This window comes from Macrosteles quadrilineatus, unplaced genomic scaffold, assembly GCF_028750875.1.
Source record: "Macrosteles quadrilineatus isolate MER2022 unplaced genomic scaffold, UCM_ALF_1.0 Scaffold_1__1_contigs__length_201487025, whole genome shotgun sequence".
Lineage (NCBI taxonomy): Eukaryota > Metazoa > Arthropoda > Insecta > Hemiptera > Cicadellidae > Macrosteles > Macrosteles quadrilineatus.
In genome coordinates, this window is record NW_026542594.1 from 6,483,036 (window position 1) to 6,500,214 (window position 17,179).

General features: G+C 32.6%; 1 protein-coding gene across 1 annotated transcript; it reads right to left on the reverse strand.

Moving 5' to 3' along the window:
* Positions 1-6,097: 6,097 nt before the first annotated feature.
* LOC128994351 (uncharacterized protein K02A2.6-like) lies at positions 6,098-6,745 on the reverse strand. The gene has a single exon (XM_054418905.1). The coding sequence runs from the start codon at positions 6,743-6,745 to the stop codon at positions 6,098-6,100; it is 648 nt and encodes a 215-aa protein (XP_054274880.1).
* Positions 6,746-17,179: the final 10,434 nt, after the last annotated feature.

Genomic DNA, 17,179 nt, shown 5'->3' on the forward strand with positions numbered 1-17,179 from the left:
TGAAGATTGGTGAATGAAACTCGTTATTTATACCACCTTTAATTAAACAATAATGAGGTTAAAATGTTAGTTACGGTTTCACTTACCTTTTTTTGTCTCGTATAAACAAAAGCTGTCATGTAAAGGCTTAAACTCAGTTAAAAGACAGTCAGGATTGTTTAGATTTGACCCTGGTTCTTTAGGCACAAAAAACTCTAGTTATAGGGGATGAGACCGCTCTACTCACCAGACTAGAAACGCTTCCATTTGCTTACTTATCCGTGCCCTCTACCAGAATAAGAGGTTGGCTTAGCAGTCAAATAAAAACTGAGATGAGGCTTTAACAAGATAAAACTAAACTTATAGTACGGTGTGTACACACAAAAAAGCTGCACTTTTTGATTGGGATATGGCACTTTCAGTGGTCATAGCTGATACCAAAAGGGAACTTTTCAGATAGGGAGCCACTTCAAATTCCGTGTAGGACACCAAAATGGCGGCCATAAAAGATGGCCACCATATACCCACGTACTGTCCCACAATATTTGTTGTATCTCAGCTTCTAATTGTCTGATTTCAATAATTCTTTTTTTATATTAAAGCTGTTTTGTAGAGGAAACTTTTTTATATTTGACATTTAACTGTAATAGCTAAGCGTTCTGCAGAATCTTTATAAAAACTAAAAGAAAATAATATTTTATGAAGGTTTTGGTAAGTAACATTATAGTTGTGCTAAACAATGATCTCATTTTTTAAAGTTAGGTACAAACGAATTAATCTACATTTATTCTAAACAAGTTTGTGAACCAGCTTCGATCAAGAACCATAAAAACGGGGAATTAAGGGGGGTCTTATGGGATAAAAACAGTTATACTATTTACTGATGAATCTTCAATTGATGGAGTCAAATGCAAGCAACAAGAAGAAGCTGCCAGCAGGATTTTCCTCCATGCCAAAGACAGTGTCAATCATGGAGCAAAATACCCCTGCCGCAGCAAACCTGCCGGCTAAGCATATTTCCATTTGCCTCGATTAATTTTCAATTAATCTCTTAAATTAACATTTATGTTTAACGAGTACCTAGGTTTGCTGCTACAAGGAAACTGTTAAAGTGGGGGTTTAGTAAAATATTAATAGCTTAGTATAAAAGAAATAATGTGCCAAGTTTGATCTAAATAGGCTATATCTATAAACAAGCTAACTACAACATTTTACAATATTCCCCACAAGAATAACATTGGAATTTTAAATGAATTTTTTTTTTTCTCCAATAACCTTAAAATCACACTTTGATATACAAAATTATTTGTTTTTTTAAGCTCTTTAAAAAGATTTGGAGAAAAATTGATAAATTTTGTGTTTTAATGGTAAAAAATAATAAAAACCCATTTTTACCCCATAAAACCCTCCATTAAACTCCGTTCTCATTGTCCGATCATGCTGGTTCGCGAACTCATTTAAGTTTATTCCACCTTACACCTTCAAACAAAATTTTATCAAAATCGAAATTACTCAAGTTATCGTCTTCATGGACACGTTCATTTGAAAACCTTCCATATCTGCTGTGTACATAGGTAGACATGCCAAATCCAATAAAATTAATTTCAATTTTGAAAAATGCCCAATAGGGCCCTATTTGTGGTGGGGGTGTTTTTGAGAAGTGTTAAAATGTAAACATGGATTGTGTGATACATCAATTTTAAGGTCTCATCACCCCCATCATTTAGGTGAAAAAAATTATTATCTTTAACCATATTTACAGGATGGGTCAAACATTTTAAGAAACGACTTTAAAGTTAAGTACCGTATTAACCTAACTACTGAACGGAACAGCGCCAATTTTTTTCCAAGCTTGTTCTTGAGCTACTCTTTAAGTAAGGGCATTTTCCGTGTTATTTTCCAATTTTAAATAATCTCAAATTTGGAGAATAAAAGAAAGTTGAAAACTCAAAATGATTTAATAGCAAGGTATAACAACTTTCATATAATTTGAAAGGTACTTTTTAAATAAACATTTTACAAATTTAAGTTTTCTTTCTATCTGTTACGGTTTAAAAATTGCAGTAGAAAAACATAATTATCTATGGTGAAATAATAACTAGTTTTCTAAAAAAAACTGCAAAATCTCGTCTCTATACACATTTGGTGGTGCATTAAAGGAAGGAAAAAAATCATAATTATTGATACACAGATAGACAAACAAGTTATCTCGTTTTACTTTGTGAAAAGAAAGTCTTATAGCTGATGAGAAAACTAGTCAATGGTAGTAATAATTTCAAAAGTACTACTTTTTGTAGTACCCAATCGAATATGGTGTACACTTGAAAAAAACCTTTATTTTTATTCATGGGACTCAACATAAGTGTTCCAGGATAACTGCAAATGTGTTTAACAATAAAATCCAGGTGAGAACTTAAGTCAACGGCTGTAAATGATTTAGTTAGGAGTTTTCTGAAACTGGTTGAATTAAAAATAAGAAAATAACATGATGAAGATTCTTAGATGAACTGACATAAGTAAAAGTAGTTGATCAATTTGTAATGAGTCCTACTACATCGTTGATTCAAAAGTACAAAGTTTTTTTATTAGAAAACTAGTTATAATATTACCATAGAAAATTATGGCAAGCCAGGTTTGGGGTCGTGCATGCGCAGGGAAGGAAAACACTCCAGAGCCAGACGGATGGGGATGGTCCAGGGTTGCTGAGGAGTGGACTCCTGTTTGGTCTTCTCTTCCCCAAATTATGGCAGCCTGCAGAGAATTAGTTACGTGTAGTTGCACTGAATGCCATACAAGATGCTCCTGTTTTAAGGCTAAGGTTCCATGCACGCTACTTTCCGAGAACTGCTCTGGGAGTCAAAGTCGACTATCAATAAGTGAAAGCTATGATGAAGTGGAAGATGAATAAGATGACTACGTGATCTGAAATTATAGAGAAGCACTCAATGTGCACTCTTTCTTGATTTGTATTTTTTTTCATAATAGTTTGTTACCTCCTTTTAATTCCTGCTTTACATTTTAGTAAAATGTGTGATTTTTCTAAAGCTAAATATCTCTTTTTATCAACCTAGTGCTTTCCATGTCCCGTTTAAATTTTAAGATGAGTTCTTAGCACAACTATAATGGTACTGACCAAAACTTTCATAAAATATTATTTTTTGTGTTTTTATAAAGATTTTGCAGAATGCTTAGGTTTTACAGGTAAATGTTGAATATGAAAAAGTTTCCTCTATAAAACAGCTTTAATATAAAAAAATAATTTTTGAAATCAGACAATTAGAAGCTGAGATACAACAAATATTGTGGGACAGTACGTGGGCATATGGTGGCCATCTTTAATGGCCGCCATTTTGGTGTCCTACACGGAATTTGAAGTGGCTCCCTATCTGAAAAGTTACCTTTTGGTATCAGCTATGACCACTGAAAGTGCCATATGCCAATCAAAAAGTGCAGCTTTTTCCCATATATGGCCCTGTACACAACGTACTATTAGGTAAGTTCTTTGTAATAGAACATAAATATTTTTGTACTTTACGTTTAATAGTGTAACTTATACTAAACGATAAAAATTAACAGTAAGTTGTTTAATTTTGACTTATAATAACTGTTAACTCCGCTCTACTGGATTATAAGAATTATTATAAACGTCTTGTAGTATCTAAAGTATGTACAGCATTGTTGAATTAATATTAGTATTCTTTTATTGACCTTTATGGAATTGTATAGGATATACTTATTTAACACTGCCAATATAATATTCAATATGGACCAAAACATTTTTTGTTCCCCATTTCGTTTAAACGTGTTTAAAAAAGACGATATTTCCAATAATTACGATATTCCTTCCGGTGGTAAGAATGGACATTTTTTTTGACGAACATAATAAGTGTATAATTTTGGTAGCCCCCCAACTTAGTGTTTAAACTATAATGAAAAAGATTAAACCAACCAAAAGGGTTAATTAATCCACCAACTTGTTTAATCTAAAGAAAATTATATTTTAAGAAAGAGTTAAGAATTCCAACAACTGTCATGCGACATTGGTTAATATTATGAAAGAAAAAATCTAATTATTAGCCTAAGTTCTATTCTGTAAATTAGACAGTAGTTTTAAGTCTTTAATAAACCCTTTAAACATAATCTTTAATTTAGATTGCCAATCATGTAGTCTTAACAACCCCTTACGACAACCATGCTTAATTATTGTATACATCGTAAAATTATAACCATGAGATAAGCATAACACTATTTCTTATTTTACAGGGTTATTTAAGTTGAGCAATTTTAAAACGTAACACTATTTTTAAGCGCGTGATATTGGCCTAACACGGACGAAACTAGTGTTCAAGAATAGCCAAGGGCGTGATTAGAATAATCTTAAGTAACCAATGACATAACATTTACTTTTTAAAAGTCTACCACCTTAGCAACACAGCTTATACCTATGCTATATTTTTTTAAGTAATAACCCTTTTGGTTCTGTTGATTCCACTAATTTTAGTAATAAAAGTTCACATTTTGTATAAGAAAATAGAAGGTAAGTTTTTATTAAATCACAATCTGTAAGTAAACATAAACAATTCAATAAGTAAACAAAATAATAATTTGAATTTATGTTAGAAATAAAATGTAAATAAAACATATGTTAACACCTTCTCCTCTATTTACTGTGCTGCGGCACTTTACGAAGAATCAGCTGGTCAACATGTCTTCTTATTATTCGTCCATCTTCCAGCTGAACTACGTACATTACATGTCCTTGCTTTTGAGTTATATAGCCCGAATACCACTTGGACAAACCATTGACATATTCCCGCGCTTGCACTTTATCTCCAACTTTGAAATTCCTTTTTATACCGACTTGGACTCCCTTCTTCTGATATTTGTTCGGTTCTAATGTTAAAACAATTATTGCGAGGTTTGTTCGTACACTCCTTCCAAACATTAAGTGATATGCTGATGTACCTGTTGAATTAGGGGATTGCCTGAGTTGCATTAGAAGTCTTTGGATTTTATTTTGCAGTGTACTCTTTTCTCCCTCCATGGATTACAACGCCTTCTTGACAGTCTGCACTTACCTTTCAGCCTGGCCATTTGAGTTTGGATGGTATAGTTGTTTTGTCAGCTTGAACCATTCCATATAATATAACACTCTATGTTTTCTTCAATGTACAATATATTTTTCATCACTCCGTAACGAAAGTAACTACTTTCGATAACAGCTGACATCAATGAAAGTAGTCGTTTCCCAAGCTCTAATTTAGAGCGAGGGAAAATCGATCAGCTGATTTTCCCTCGCTCTAAATTTACTTTCCCTCGCTCTCAACGAGTTCTCTATTTATGCACTACGCGCGCTAGTGTTTTGTTATGGTTTAATTTAATGATTTGAATCAGCTGTATGTATTGTTCAAAGTTGTTTTATTCTTTTATTTTGATATTTATACAAAATGTATTGAGAAATATACGTAGGTTTCCTTTTAGAAAATTTTATTTTATTTTGATGTTCAATCAAATTAATTGAGAAATAAAATAGTTGTAATATTACTGAGGTCTGCTATTCTGTGTTTGTGTATTTTTGCGTCGTGATGAAAAGTATCGTTCATAACTCGTACCTAAAGTTATTATCCGGCACTTACTCCATTATTCCCGTCCTCGGCTTCGCCTCGTGCGTGAAAATAGCTCTCACATACTCGGCTTCGCCTCGCACGTGAAATTGATGTTCCCTGTGTTCGGCTTCGCCTCACACAAAAACTTGAGCGCGAGACGGAAAATGCCACTTTCGGTCCTAGTAATGAAATATACTATTCCTTGCAACATGTGTTCTTAATCAAATTAAATTATTATATTGTTAACATATGTTGTATTCAAAAATGTAAATAAATCTGAGTTCTTGTTCTTTTGTAACCATTAAAAGTGTGATCATTTTTTCTCCCTCTCATAATCTCAATTTATTATTTCCATATCTCTACATATTATCTCTCTGGTCCTTCGAACTAATTATCATTAAACCCCTTTCTCATTTCTATTCCCATTTTTCAATCATTCCCTATAATTTTAATAACCATTCCCTACAAATCATTCAATGGTGCCGTTGATCTGTGAATAATCCCACATTCATTCATGAAGTTTTTGCACTCTTGAGAAACTGTTTTCCATTATCTGAAACTAAGATGTGAGGAAACCCAAAAGTTGAGAAGATTTTCCGTAATTCTTGGACTGTCCTTGTAGTTGTTTTCGTCTGTATCACATCCACCCACTTACTAAAGGCATCCACTAATATCAGGTACTGTTGGCCATCTGTTGGCCCTAAGAAATCAATGTGCACCCTCTCCCATGGATTAGAAGGTTGTTCCCATGGATGGATAGTTTTTCTTGGGTTGTTGCATTTTTCAATGCATTGTTGACATTCAGTTACCATATCTTCAATATCCTTGTTTATACTTCTCCACCAGCAAAAACTGCGAGCTAAAGCCTTCATTTTTATTCCTCCTAAATGAGCTACGTGTAGTTCTCGAAGCACATGAGGTCTGAGAGATTGAGGTATCATGACTCTCCAGCCCTTCAGTACACAATCATCTTGAATGGACAGCTCGTTATCGTGAAATCCGTATTGTTCAACAGATTGTCCCGATTTCAAGGCCTGTAGGACTGGACCCAAAACAGCATCGTTAAGAGTTTCCTTAGCCACCACGGTACTGTTGATATTGAGTGTTTCCAGTTGATTTATGTGGTACTTCGAGAGGTCATCGAGAGAGATAATCTGCATTGCAATGATGAGCAATTTGCCTGTACTCTATGTCATAGTCGAACCCGGAGAGAAAGTGAGCATAGTTGAATATCCGTGTTGCCGAGATTGTTGGTAAGGTCTTTGCTGGATTAAAAATTGACACCAGCGGTTTGTGATCAGTGATCAAAGTAAATTTGCGGCCACAACAAAAAAGGAAAAACTTTTTCAGGCCCCAATATATTCCCAAGGCCTCTTATCGATTTGAGAGTATTTACCATTTTACTCGTCGCCATTGTTGATTCCACTAATTTTAGTAATAAAAGTTCACATTTTGTATAAGAAAATAGAAGGTAAGTTTTTATTAAATCACAATCTGTAAGTAAACATAAACAATTCAATAAGTAAACAAAATAATAATTTGAACACATTTTAGAAATAAAATGTAAATAAAACATATGTTAACAGTTTTTTTTTGTATTCTGTACTACTTAACGAATTGAATAGGCTAATTCAATAGATTTTTCGGATATTCTTAAATTATGTTTAATGGTTTTAGTCTACGGTACAGGAAAGAATAAAAAACATAACAATATTAGGTTTGTGATTTAGCTGATACGCAAGTGTTCGATCCTACTCCAACATTTATTCTACTCGGCGTTAGTTAGCTGTCGTAGCCGTCATTTCGTATTCAGGGTTTTACACGAGTAATCATTTGTCACATCTGAAACTTCTCTCCGCCCTGTTCGCATGGAAACTTTTACTTAAACGTAATGTCGATTTATAATTAGCTGCGAACGTTGTAAAATAATAGTTCAAAAACTTAGGAGCCTATTGTTTAAAGAAATTCTGAATGATATACCATACTAGGGCTCTTTAATTATTAAGTGTACAATGACGCCATTACTCATATGTAATATCTTATAAATCCGTTATCTGTTAACACCACCCAATAAAACACACTAGAGTGGTAAACCATCGAAAGAGAGCCGTAGAACTAATAAATAGTTACAAATGATTACCTTAAGCTGATTTTCTAGTTCCACGTTTGTGAGACAGAATACGTAGAAAAAATATATAAAGGCTATATGTTGTGTAAAGCATGTCAATTTAGGCTTTTTTTACATCGCATACGTCAGTGAAAACTGCAGTATCCAGTATAATGTCGCAGCAATAAACGCAAGGCTTAGTTAGGTTATTAATTAACACATCACATCATTAAATACACGTTATCATACTCAATAAGCCAGAAAAATAATAAAAGCCGTATCAAATTACTATTAAAAATTTAGCTGTAGTGCACCGTTTACGGTGGTATAGTTGTTATAGTTATACTTATTTATAATAGGATTTAATCTCATTAACTAGCATAGCTGTTTCCTTCCTGTTTCCTTTCAGCATAAATTAACTAAGAGGTTTTCGCATTTTTCTTTAATAAAAAGGATGTATATTACTATGTATGTATGTTACTAAATTATTTGCTACTTCAAATTCACTAAGCAATTAACGTATTCAGCCTAGATATTTTAAAATGCTTTAATTCTGGATCATTTCTATACGGGAGCTACAATCTATGTTGTTAATACGCTACATGTTTTTTCTTGTGGCAACTACTGTAATTTGAGAGAACGGCTTGTCGTAAAATTTGGCAGAGGTGTCCAAAGAAAGGTTTTGGTCTGTAGATGAGCCCCGAGCCATCAAAAGAGAAACTAGGTAAAGCCTCTTGTGGCTCTTCCCCAGTAGCATTTACAGTTTCTTCCCTAGATTTCTTTATACTATGACTATTTAGATAATTTTACACTACTTTTTAATGAAATAGCTATTAATATATATATATATATGCTATTTCAAAGGTCAAGTGGCATACTTACTGCTTAGTTACGTAGTGAATTTACTGAAGCTGTCAAAAATATCAACTAAGTAATACGAGTATTAGGTATGCTTAAAGGATTCTGCACATCTTCATGTGAACATCTTTGTAACAATATATGTGTAGATTTTCCCTGCAATGTACACGAGCTGAGAAAAAAAGGGTTTCGAGAAACATGCTTGCCTATTAATATATAGATAACTTAAAAAGAAAATTACTAACCATACCAGGATACTGATTACGGTAGTAGTTTTACAAAAACAAAAAAGCTATTAATTATTGTTATGTTATATATTATACATGAAAAATGTCCGGTAGAGTAGGAACGGTCAGTAGCTATGTTGTACTTACGCATCGAATTACATAAAATAAGAACTTTAAATTCCTTGGATGTAATATATCAAGGCTGAACAATATAAACTGTTATTACAAGGCAGTAAAGACTGTAATATGAACTATTTATATGTATACCACGCCCAGCGATGCGGAGTTGCTGAAATTGCATTACCTGTTACAGCTCAAACAACGATGTGGAACAGTCCACTTTAATACATTGTTATGATGTGAATAATATATTTTTGATGAAAAGCCACAGAAATGTAATACAATGGTACTCATTTAAAACTATTTTCCTACTTAGGAATATCAATATTCATCTAGTTGCAAATATAAAAAGAAATAATTAACGAATCTTAAAATTCATTATTGATACAATTCATTCAAATTTAAACAAGATTAAAGCTCCATCATAAGAAAATTACATTACTGAATTTATTACATTATTCGACTATTTCATATTATGAAATTAAAACAGAGAGACCACTGTTGAAGAGCAGCATGAATAGCGCAAATGAAATCCGATTATATTGACTATTAGTCATGTAAAATTGATAACTCAAAGAGTTAGTGATATGATTATCGAACGGGATTTTTATCACTTTGACAACATCCACTTAGCTCTGAGCCATCCTCATGTTGGTTTTTTTCTAAATCTTACTCTAGGGTATTATGTTCCACAATAAACATTGTCATCAAAACCGGTAACAAGTAGACATGTATAAATAACGTTAATAAACTCTGTAATGACTTTTTAAATAATAATTTTTACCAAGTACGATTCACTCACGGTTAAAATATTTTATGATTTGTCATACTATTTAGATTTTACACCTATCGAACACATTCCATTCTGACTTGGTTTTGTTTCTTTTTGTTATCAAATAAAAGTGTCATTAAAATCTTAGCACTCTCATGATATAATTAACTAGTGTTAAATAGGCCCTACTGTCCATTTGTGTTACTGAAATAAGATATGAGTTTGGTTATACAGACCCTTACAAACAACGGGACTTAACTCAAAAAATTGATTGTTAAGTACAGGGAATCTTTAATAACGCACCCTATTTATCAGTTCTGTTTATCTCATTAGTTTTTTGGATGGCCCATTTAGAATTTTACAAATTAATGCATCCAAGACTAAGAAACTATACTTGAGTAAACCTGGTTCTGAACATTAATTATGATTTTAAGTAAACTTTAGTCAAATATGAGTTACATAGCATAACGAATATGTTTAGTTTCTTAGATTAAGAAGTTTTTATTATTTTTTAGACAAAAAATTTTCTTAAAGTTCATTCACAGTGTTTTAAGCTGTTACTACTAACGTGGTATTCCTACATTATAAATTGGCTAAAACTGTGTGTAATTTGACTTTTGTCCTGATTAGTTACCACAAATAAGTGTTTTCTGAGTTATGGTCCTTAAACACTGTTTTAAGATTGTTTTTAAGCAAAATAATTGATATATTAGTTCATACTTTGTCATAAAGCCACATACCTAAAATTTACCTTTATAAAGAATTTTACTTAGGATTTAGGAACAGTTAAATCTTAACTTTGTTATTCAAGGATTAGGCCTACGGCTATCTCGTAACTTCCACTGAATTTCCACGGGATTACATTTCAATTAACCATAGGATTTGGTTTAGGCCTATTTGGTCTTGCAGTATTGTTTTATAAAATCTTAAAATAAAAATATGTTTTGTAGTTCTCATAGGCTAAAACGAAAGTCAAAACTTTTGTTAATGAAATGACGAATTGTTAATTTAAAATATATTTTACGTTGATATCATAAGATGTACAAGTCATGGAAATTCATATTAGAGAATTTTGATACTGTATACGGAAGTAGCTATTATCGTAGGTGCCAAGCTAAGTCCTATATCCAGGACCAATTTAATTTTGTATTTAAATATTTTGTGAGCCACAGTAAAAGATTGTTTAGTAAGTAAAAGCTAGTTATCTTTATAAAAATTTGAAAGATAAGAATATTTTCCCCCTAAAATATACTGTGTTTATAGGTAATCCCATTTCCTACTTATGTTATAAGTGAGAAAGTTTGGATGCACGGATGTATGTTTGTGACAAGTAAACGCGAAAAATACTACTAAACCAAAAGGGTTAAAATTTGGTATGATGATAGCTCACATTCCCGATTAAAATATAGACATATTCTTATTCTCAAAAATCCTTTAGGGCTCCGCCCCAGAGGCTCTATAGTTTCCCATGTTAACCTTATGAGTATTTATATTTAAAAGGAATTAATTCATTTTCTTAGCTGTTTCAACTTAACCAGTTGGTTCTATGATAAATAGCATTAAAAAAGTTACCAACAGGGGAAAGCACTATTATTTTTTTGCATTTATGACAACAGCTGATTTTGACCAACTAGCAACAAAAAGCTGTGGTACACAATGAGAACAAAATTTTTTATTGTTTAGGTGCAGTGATAGAACATTATGGCTATGCTAGATGTGTGCTACACTATAGGATACCGTATAAATTAAAAGACCAAATATTCTTAAATTGTGTCCCCTCCAATAATTGCAATAAGCATTTTATACTTAAAAGCTGACCCCGTACGAAGGACGGGTACTCTGCTTTTGACCATCTATTTTTTTATATAAAAATATTCGAGAATCGACCATCTAGTAGTACTTTACTCTGGGCTTCTTGGGTGAGACGTAGCGGGAGAAAAAAATAGTTAGACCTCGCCTCTGCACCCATACGACACTGTTGCCCGCAACGGAATTTAAGATTTAAGATCGGGGTTAGTGACCTAATTGTCTTCCGTACCGGAAATATCACGTAATCTCTTTGGAGAGCGTAAGTCCTAATACACTCAGCAGCAAAATATCATCGCCTTGCTCAATTGCAAAGTGGTACAGCAGACCATCATAACCGAGGATTTAGCAATTACCATACTTAGATACTATTCGTTTTACATAAAGACGAGCTAGCCAATGGATCCTAAATGCAATGATTCAATATGGTTGGCCATATTTAGACCATGTCAATTATAGTCTTGCTATGGATTCAAAAATATATATATATCTTAAAACTGAAATGTGGTATTTTAATAACTTATTATGTTGAAATGTAATATATGATTGACTAGCTGTTACCCACAGGCTCCACCCCGTTTTACTACATTAGTATTAATAAAACTATTGACTGGTTAAGTTAAGATGAAATAAACAAAACATAATACAGTAATGGTAATACAAACAAATAGTAACAGCTGAGGTATTTTTAACATTAGGTAAATGGAAAGTTTCCTTTGGAAAGCAATTACGACCTTATAGGGCAATTTATGAAATAATGGATAATATTGCGCAAGGTTTCTCGTCATGACGAACATTTTAAGTATATGGTTTATGGGGGTGTGACTTGTAGTTTTCTCAAAAGTTCATAGGTACTTTTGGCTTTATATATAGATAAACTATTCGTCCAAGTCGTTATTTTGAGGGAGTATTTAAGATAAACTATGGAAATTAAATGAAATTCGTAAAAGCTACATAAATAATACACACGTATTATTTGTATTTGTAACATAACACATTAGGTAAACGTTTTAGTGAAGCAACGATTGTGACTAGTTATCTTTTTTCGTAAAAGAAGATTTATCAAGCATTTTATGACTGTAGAATATAAGTTAAGAAGTCTTTGAGTGGTCAAAGATTTTATGGATACTAAAATGTTCAGTTGATTCCCCAACGAAGCATAAAGCTCTTTCTGGATGATTGCTTCCATGAACCTGTTTTGAACTAATCGTTTGACATGTTTATTGTTTAGGTCTGTACACGACAACAAATCTATATATTAATTTGAAACTGTTTTTCTTTGTCACAGCTAATTTGAGAGAACGGCTGGGCGTAGAAACTCGTTAGAGGTGTCTAAAGAAAGGTCTTGGTCTGTAGATAAGCCATTAAAAGAGAAATGAGGCAAATTCCCTTGGGGCTCTGCCCTAGAGACCTTAAAAGTCCCCTCAACAGATCTGTTTACATTATGACCATATGTATAATTTTACACTACTTGAACCAGCTGTTAATTTTAAAATTGTATTTCAAAGATTAAGTGTTATGAGCATTTACTGAAACTGTCAAAATTAAATGTTTACATTATTATTTATGATTTTAAAATTGATTCTTTTCTGAATGTCAAGCTTTTTATAGTTTGAACAAAATGATGAATTTATGATATGTTTTAAATTTGTTGTTCAGAATTCTATGCTTTAATGCACTTAAAAAAATTTAATTATAAAATCAGTTGGACTTATCAATTTCAAAGGAACAGATTACTATCCCTTATCGGGTTAGCTTATTTTTATTGTAGAGGTTTGAACTTGCCTTTTTTGGTCTACTTTCAATAATCATTTGTAGATGTATGTAATCTTTTGTATATTGAAGATGTGAGCTGTACTCCAAGTTTTGGAATGGACTAAGCACGGAGTAGGTTTAATCTATGGTTTGGTGCAGTAGGTGAACTAATGGCTGTTCAGGTATTAAAAATGAGGGAAAGGGGTTTAACAATGTACATATCTAGCTAGGTGGAACAATGTATCTGAACCTCACTACGTACAAAACATTCGGAAATACAACAGTGCCATCACATCTCATCTCATTTGCATAATTTGTTGCAAACCAAGGTGGACTAGGTTATGGATGTGGCTCAGCAAATGTTCAAGATTTGTGATCAAATTCACTACAATTATGGTCCATCCCATCCACAAAATACATGCACAACTTTATGTGATCGATACGGCCAAGCGAAAACTACGCCAGAAGTTAATCAATTAGATGATTAAATACATTGGTCGATGTTGCAAGAGAATGAATCAAAATTGCTTAGATCGAAGTAAGAATGTTTCTGCCTTCTGAAGAATCAGATATTTTATCAAACACAAAGAAAACTAATTTATTATGCTGATGAAATTCGGTATTTTTATGACCAAAAATGGTGATTCACTTATGCAATCCAAATACGGTCTGAATGATTTTCCTAAAGCAGGTGTAACCAGTTATTAGTAATATAGACTCTTTCCGTAAGATGACAGACCAGTTATATAAACTCCTTTTCCCATATAGTGAAAGTGGCTTCGTGAACAAGAAACAACTATAAGACTCCTAAAATCTTTTGGGCAACATAAAGCCAATCATGTTTTTGAAGGTAGTTACACAATCTCATATTCATCATTATGCTTATCCTCCCTTAATTTAACTAAGATTTTTCACTCTATCATCGCAGTTACCCGAAGTTACATAAAACCTCAAGAGTAACCGTCGATTTCGACGGGTTTCCCCTAGTGGTAATTTAATCCTTTTAGTTTATGGTATTACTTTAGTCAATATAATGGATTTTAAATGCAAAATAATCAACTATAATTATTTACATTGGTAAGATTAATGTTCAGTTCATACCTTTTTTGAAGAAGAGAAGTTATTTAACCTTTTAATTTGATATACTTACGTTTAATATTTATACCTATTAATTTGCAGACAACCATAAGCAAAACTGTCTCTTATAAACAAAGACGATTTCCTTAATAAACATAAGCACTAGTAGATATAGCCATCGATGTATGTATGTAGAGTATTATACATCGATGGGTATAGCCAGGTTGAGAATATTTTATGGGTTATACTGTATGTTACATAAACGTAAGGAATTATTACAAAAACTTTGTTAGATATTATTTGTTCTTTCCATCAAAGTTTTAATTGAACAGTTATGAAATAAGGATGAAATTCATGTTTATAGTTGAAGCCGTACTTGGAGCAAGACATGGCTGTATTACGCGGTGTTTCGGGATTACTTATTTTTAATCTACACACAATTTAACATATCGATTATTGGGTTTTTGAATTTGATGAAAGAGCATTTCAATTGTTTAACGCATTTGAACTAAACACATGATGTAAGTCCTTAACAAACCATAACGTTTTGTACTTGGATTGTTTAACATATAAATAAAATATTGGTTGCCGTGAACTGGGTGGATAGAGGTTTTTTTTTTAGTAATCATGTATTTGGTTTGTGCTATGACTGCTGTTTGGTTCATTACCTAATTTTTTTTTAATAAGTCTTCCGTTCCACATTACCTTTGAGTACATACTACTGTGGATGCCCAATGAATGTTGAGAAACAGTTTAACAAATAGTTTTCGTAAAAAAATTGCTTGTTGTGATGTTACTAAGGCATTTTTCTGACTATTAAAAAGGGTCGTACTGGCAGGATTCCCGACTTGACAAATATATTATTATGTACGCGCGTGCCACAGGGCTCCAACGCGCGTGCCTGCCTTTGACCGGTTGTTTTTCGGGTTAAGTCACCGCTTGATCCGTTCCAAAGAGAATCTCACTCGTTCCTAAGAACTGACCTACAGACACACGCTTCTCCCTCGGCCTCCGGAAAATTCACCCAAAATCTGATAAGTGTAGAATTAGCCAGAGGATCCAATAACACGTTTGGTTATTTTATAAACCCTACGGGAAGCCTACTAGCTTTCGACCCTCCGCTGGAATTGAGAATTTTTGGTAAATGATTGATCTCGCCTAACGGGACCAATCATAATTTCATGTCTTAACAACACACTCGTTAGAATATCTAATTAGCCAGGAATTGTTTTAGTTTCAGTAAATTTGCAATATCTTTATTGGCCGTATTGTTCAACAGTTGATTTATTTCAATCAGATAGCTTACTATAGGTTAGTTTGGAAGGTATTAGTTTTAGCAGTTATAAGTGTAATGTCAAATCTGGCTTTGGCTAACTTTTGGTCTGGGTAATTGGTCCCTTTCCTATGGTTCCCAGCATTGTTTTCAACATTTGTCACAATTAATTTAAGTAGATACCAGCAAACATAGCAATACTTCTATACACCAACAGTGTTATACTACAGCCATTATTTATAAATTACAAATTTCACATAATAATTAAGACTTCAATTGGCAGCCGAGTCCCGTCGCTCACAATATTCAAACAACATTCAGCCAACATAATACTCTAACACTCGCAATTAAACAATAAGACCAAAGTCTTTAGTGAATTTGAGTAAAATTTTTTTTTTTACACAAAATCTGTATTTCATTCATTGCCTGTCTCACCAAAGGGCATGTCTGCGTTATATACTTTGCCTGTAACATATACATTATTGACCAACTGAAAACGATTATTAGTTTATACTCGTCAACCATTTCCTATCGTAACTTAAAGTAACCCCCCAAGTAAGCAGCCCTTATTTTGGATATCAAAATCGTTATCGTAATAACAAATATCTCTCACATACAATATGTTTTCAACGTAAAATTTGTTTGGCTGTGTGATTAGACCTATGTCCTACAACGGAGACCGAAAGTTATTCCCAAACTGTCAACCAGTACGATACGAAAGTCACTCGATTATATCAGATATTGGATGGACGCCAAATTACATCTCTAGAACCGATTTTGCTCTTAAGCTATCATCTTTTTCCTGCAATTACTAAAACACAGTAAAAGACGAAAGGAGATTCTTCATTGTATGTATGTTTCTGAAATAAAGAATTGGAATACAAAACTAAAAAGCTGTCACTGAAACTGTGCTAACATCGTCAAAAAGTCACTTGATTTAAGCTTGTTTGGTGATTATGTAATTTATGTTTATACTGTAGCATTAGTTAATAGTTTGCGATGTTTGATGTAATAGTTATACAGTATAATTTAGTAGTTAGAAGCGACATACCGAGAATTGTGTATTTTAACCTAAACAAGCTAAAAAACCTATGCTGGAGGAGGAAAGTAGAACTAAACTAACATTTGACTAAGGAAACTAATAACGTATAACCTGCACTATCTAAAATTTCACAAATCAAACAAATCACATGTTACACACACCAAATAATAAAGCTCTTACGGAAACCTGAAACGATATGAGAAGTACATTTCTTTGAAAGTGCTTATTATGTGTTTCAGTCTTTGTCACTTTATGCTGTCTTCATTTTAAGCATCCGAAATACTCAGTCAATATTGAACACGATACAATATTTTACTAATAAATCACGAACACGTTTTTTGCAGCAAAACGTATTGTTTATATAATCATTATGTATTGTTTTTCAAAATTGTATAAATATGCAATTTTCTCTCATCATAACACAAAGTACACTAATCGAAATTTTATTGCCATTAGCAATTGTAAGGCCATTTAAATGTAACATATTTCTATAGAAAGTACTGTTTATGACAACGATATAACTGAAGAAGGTTTTATTTACTTGGTTACTGTCAAAA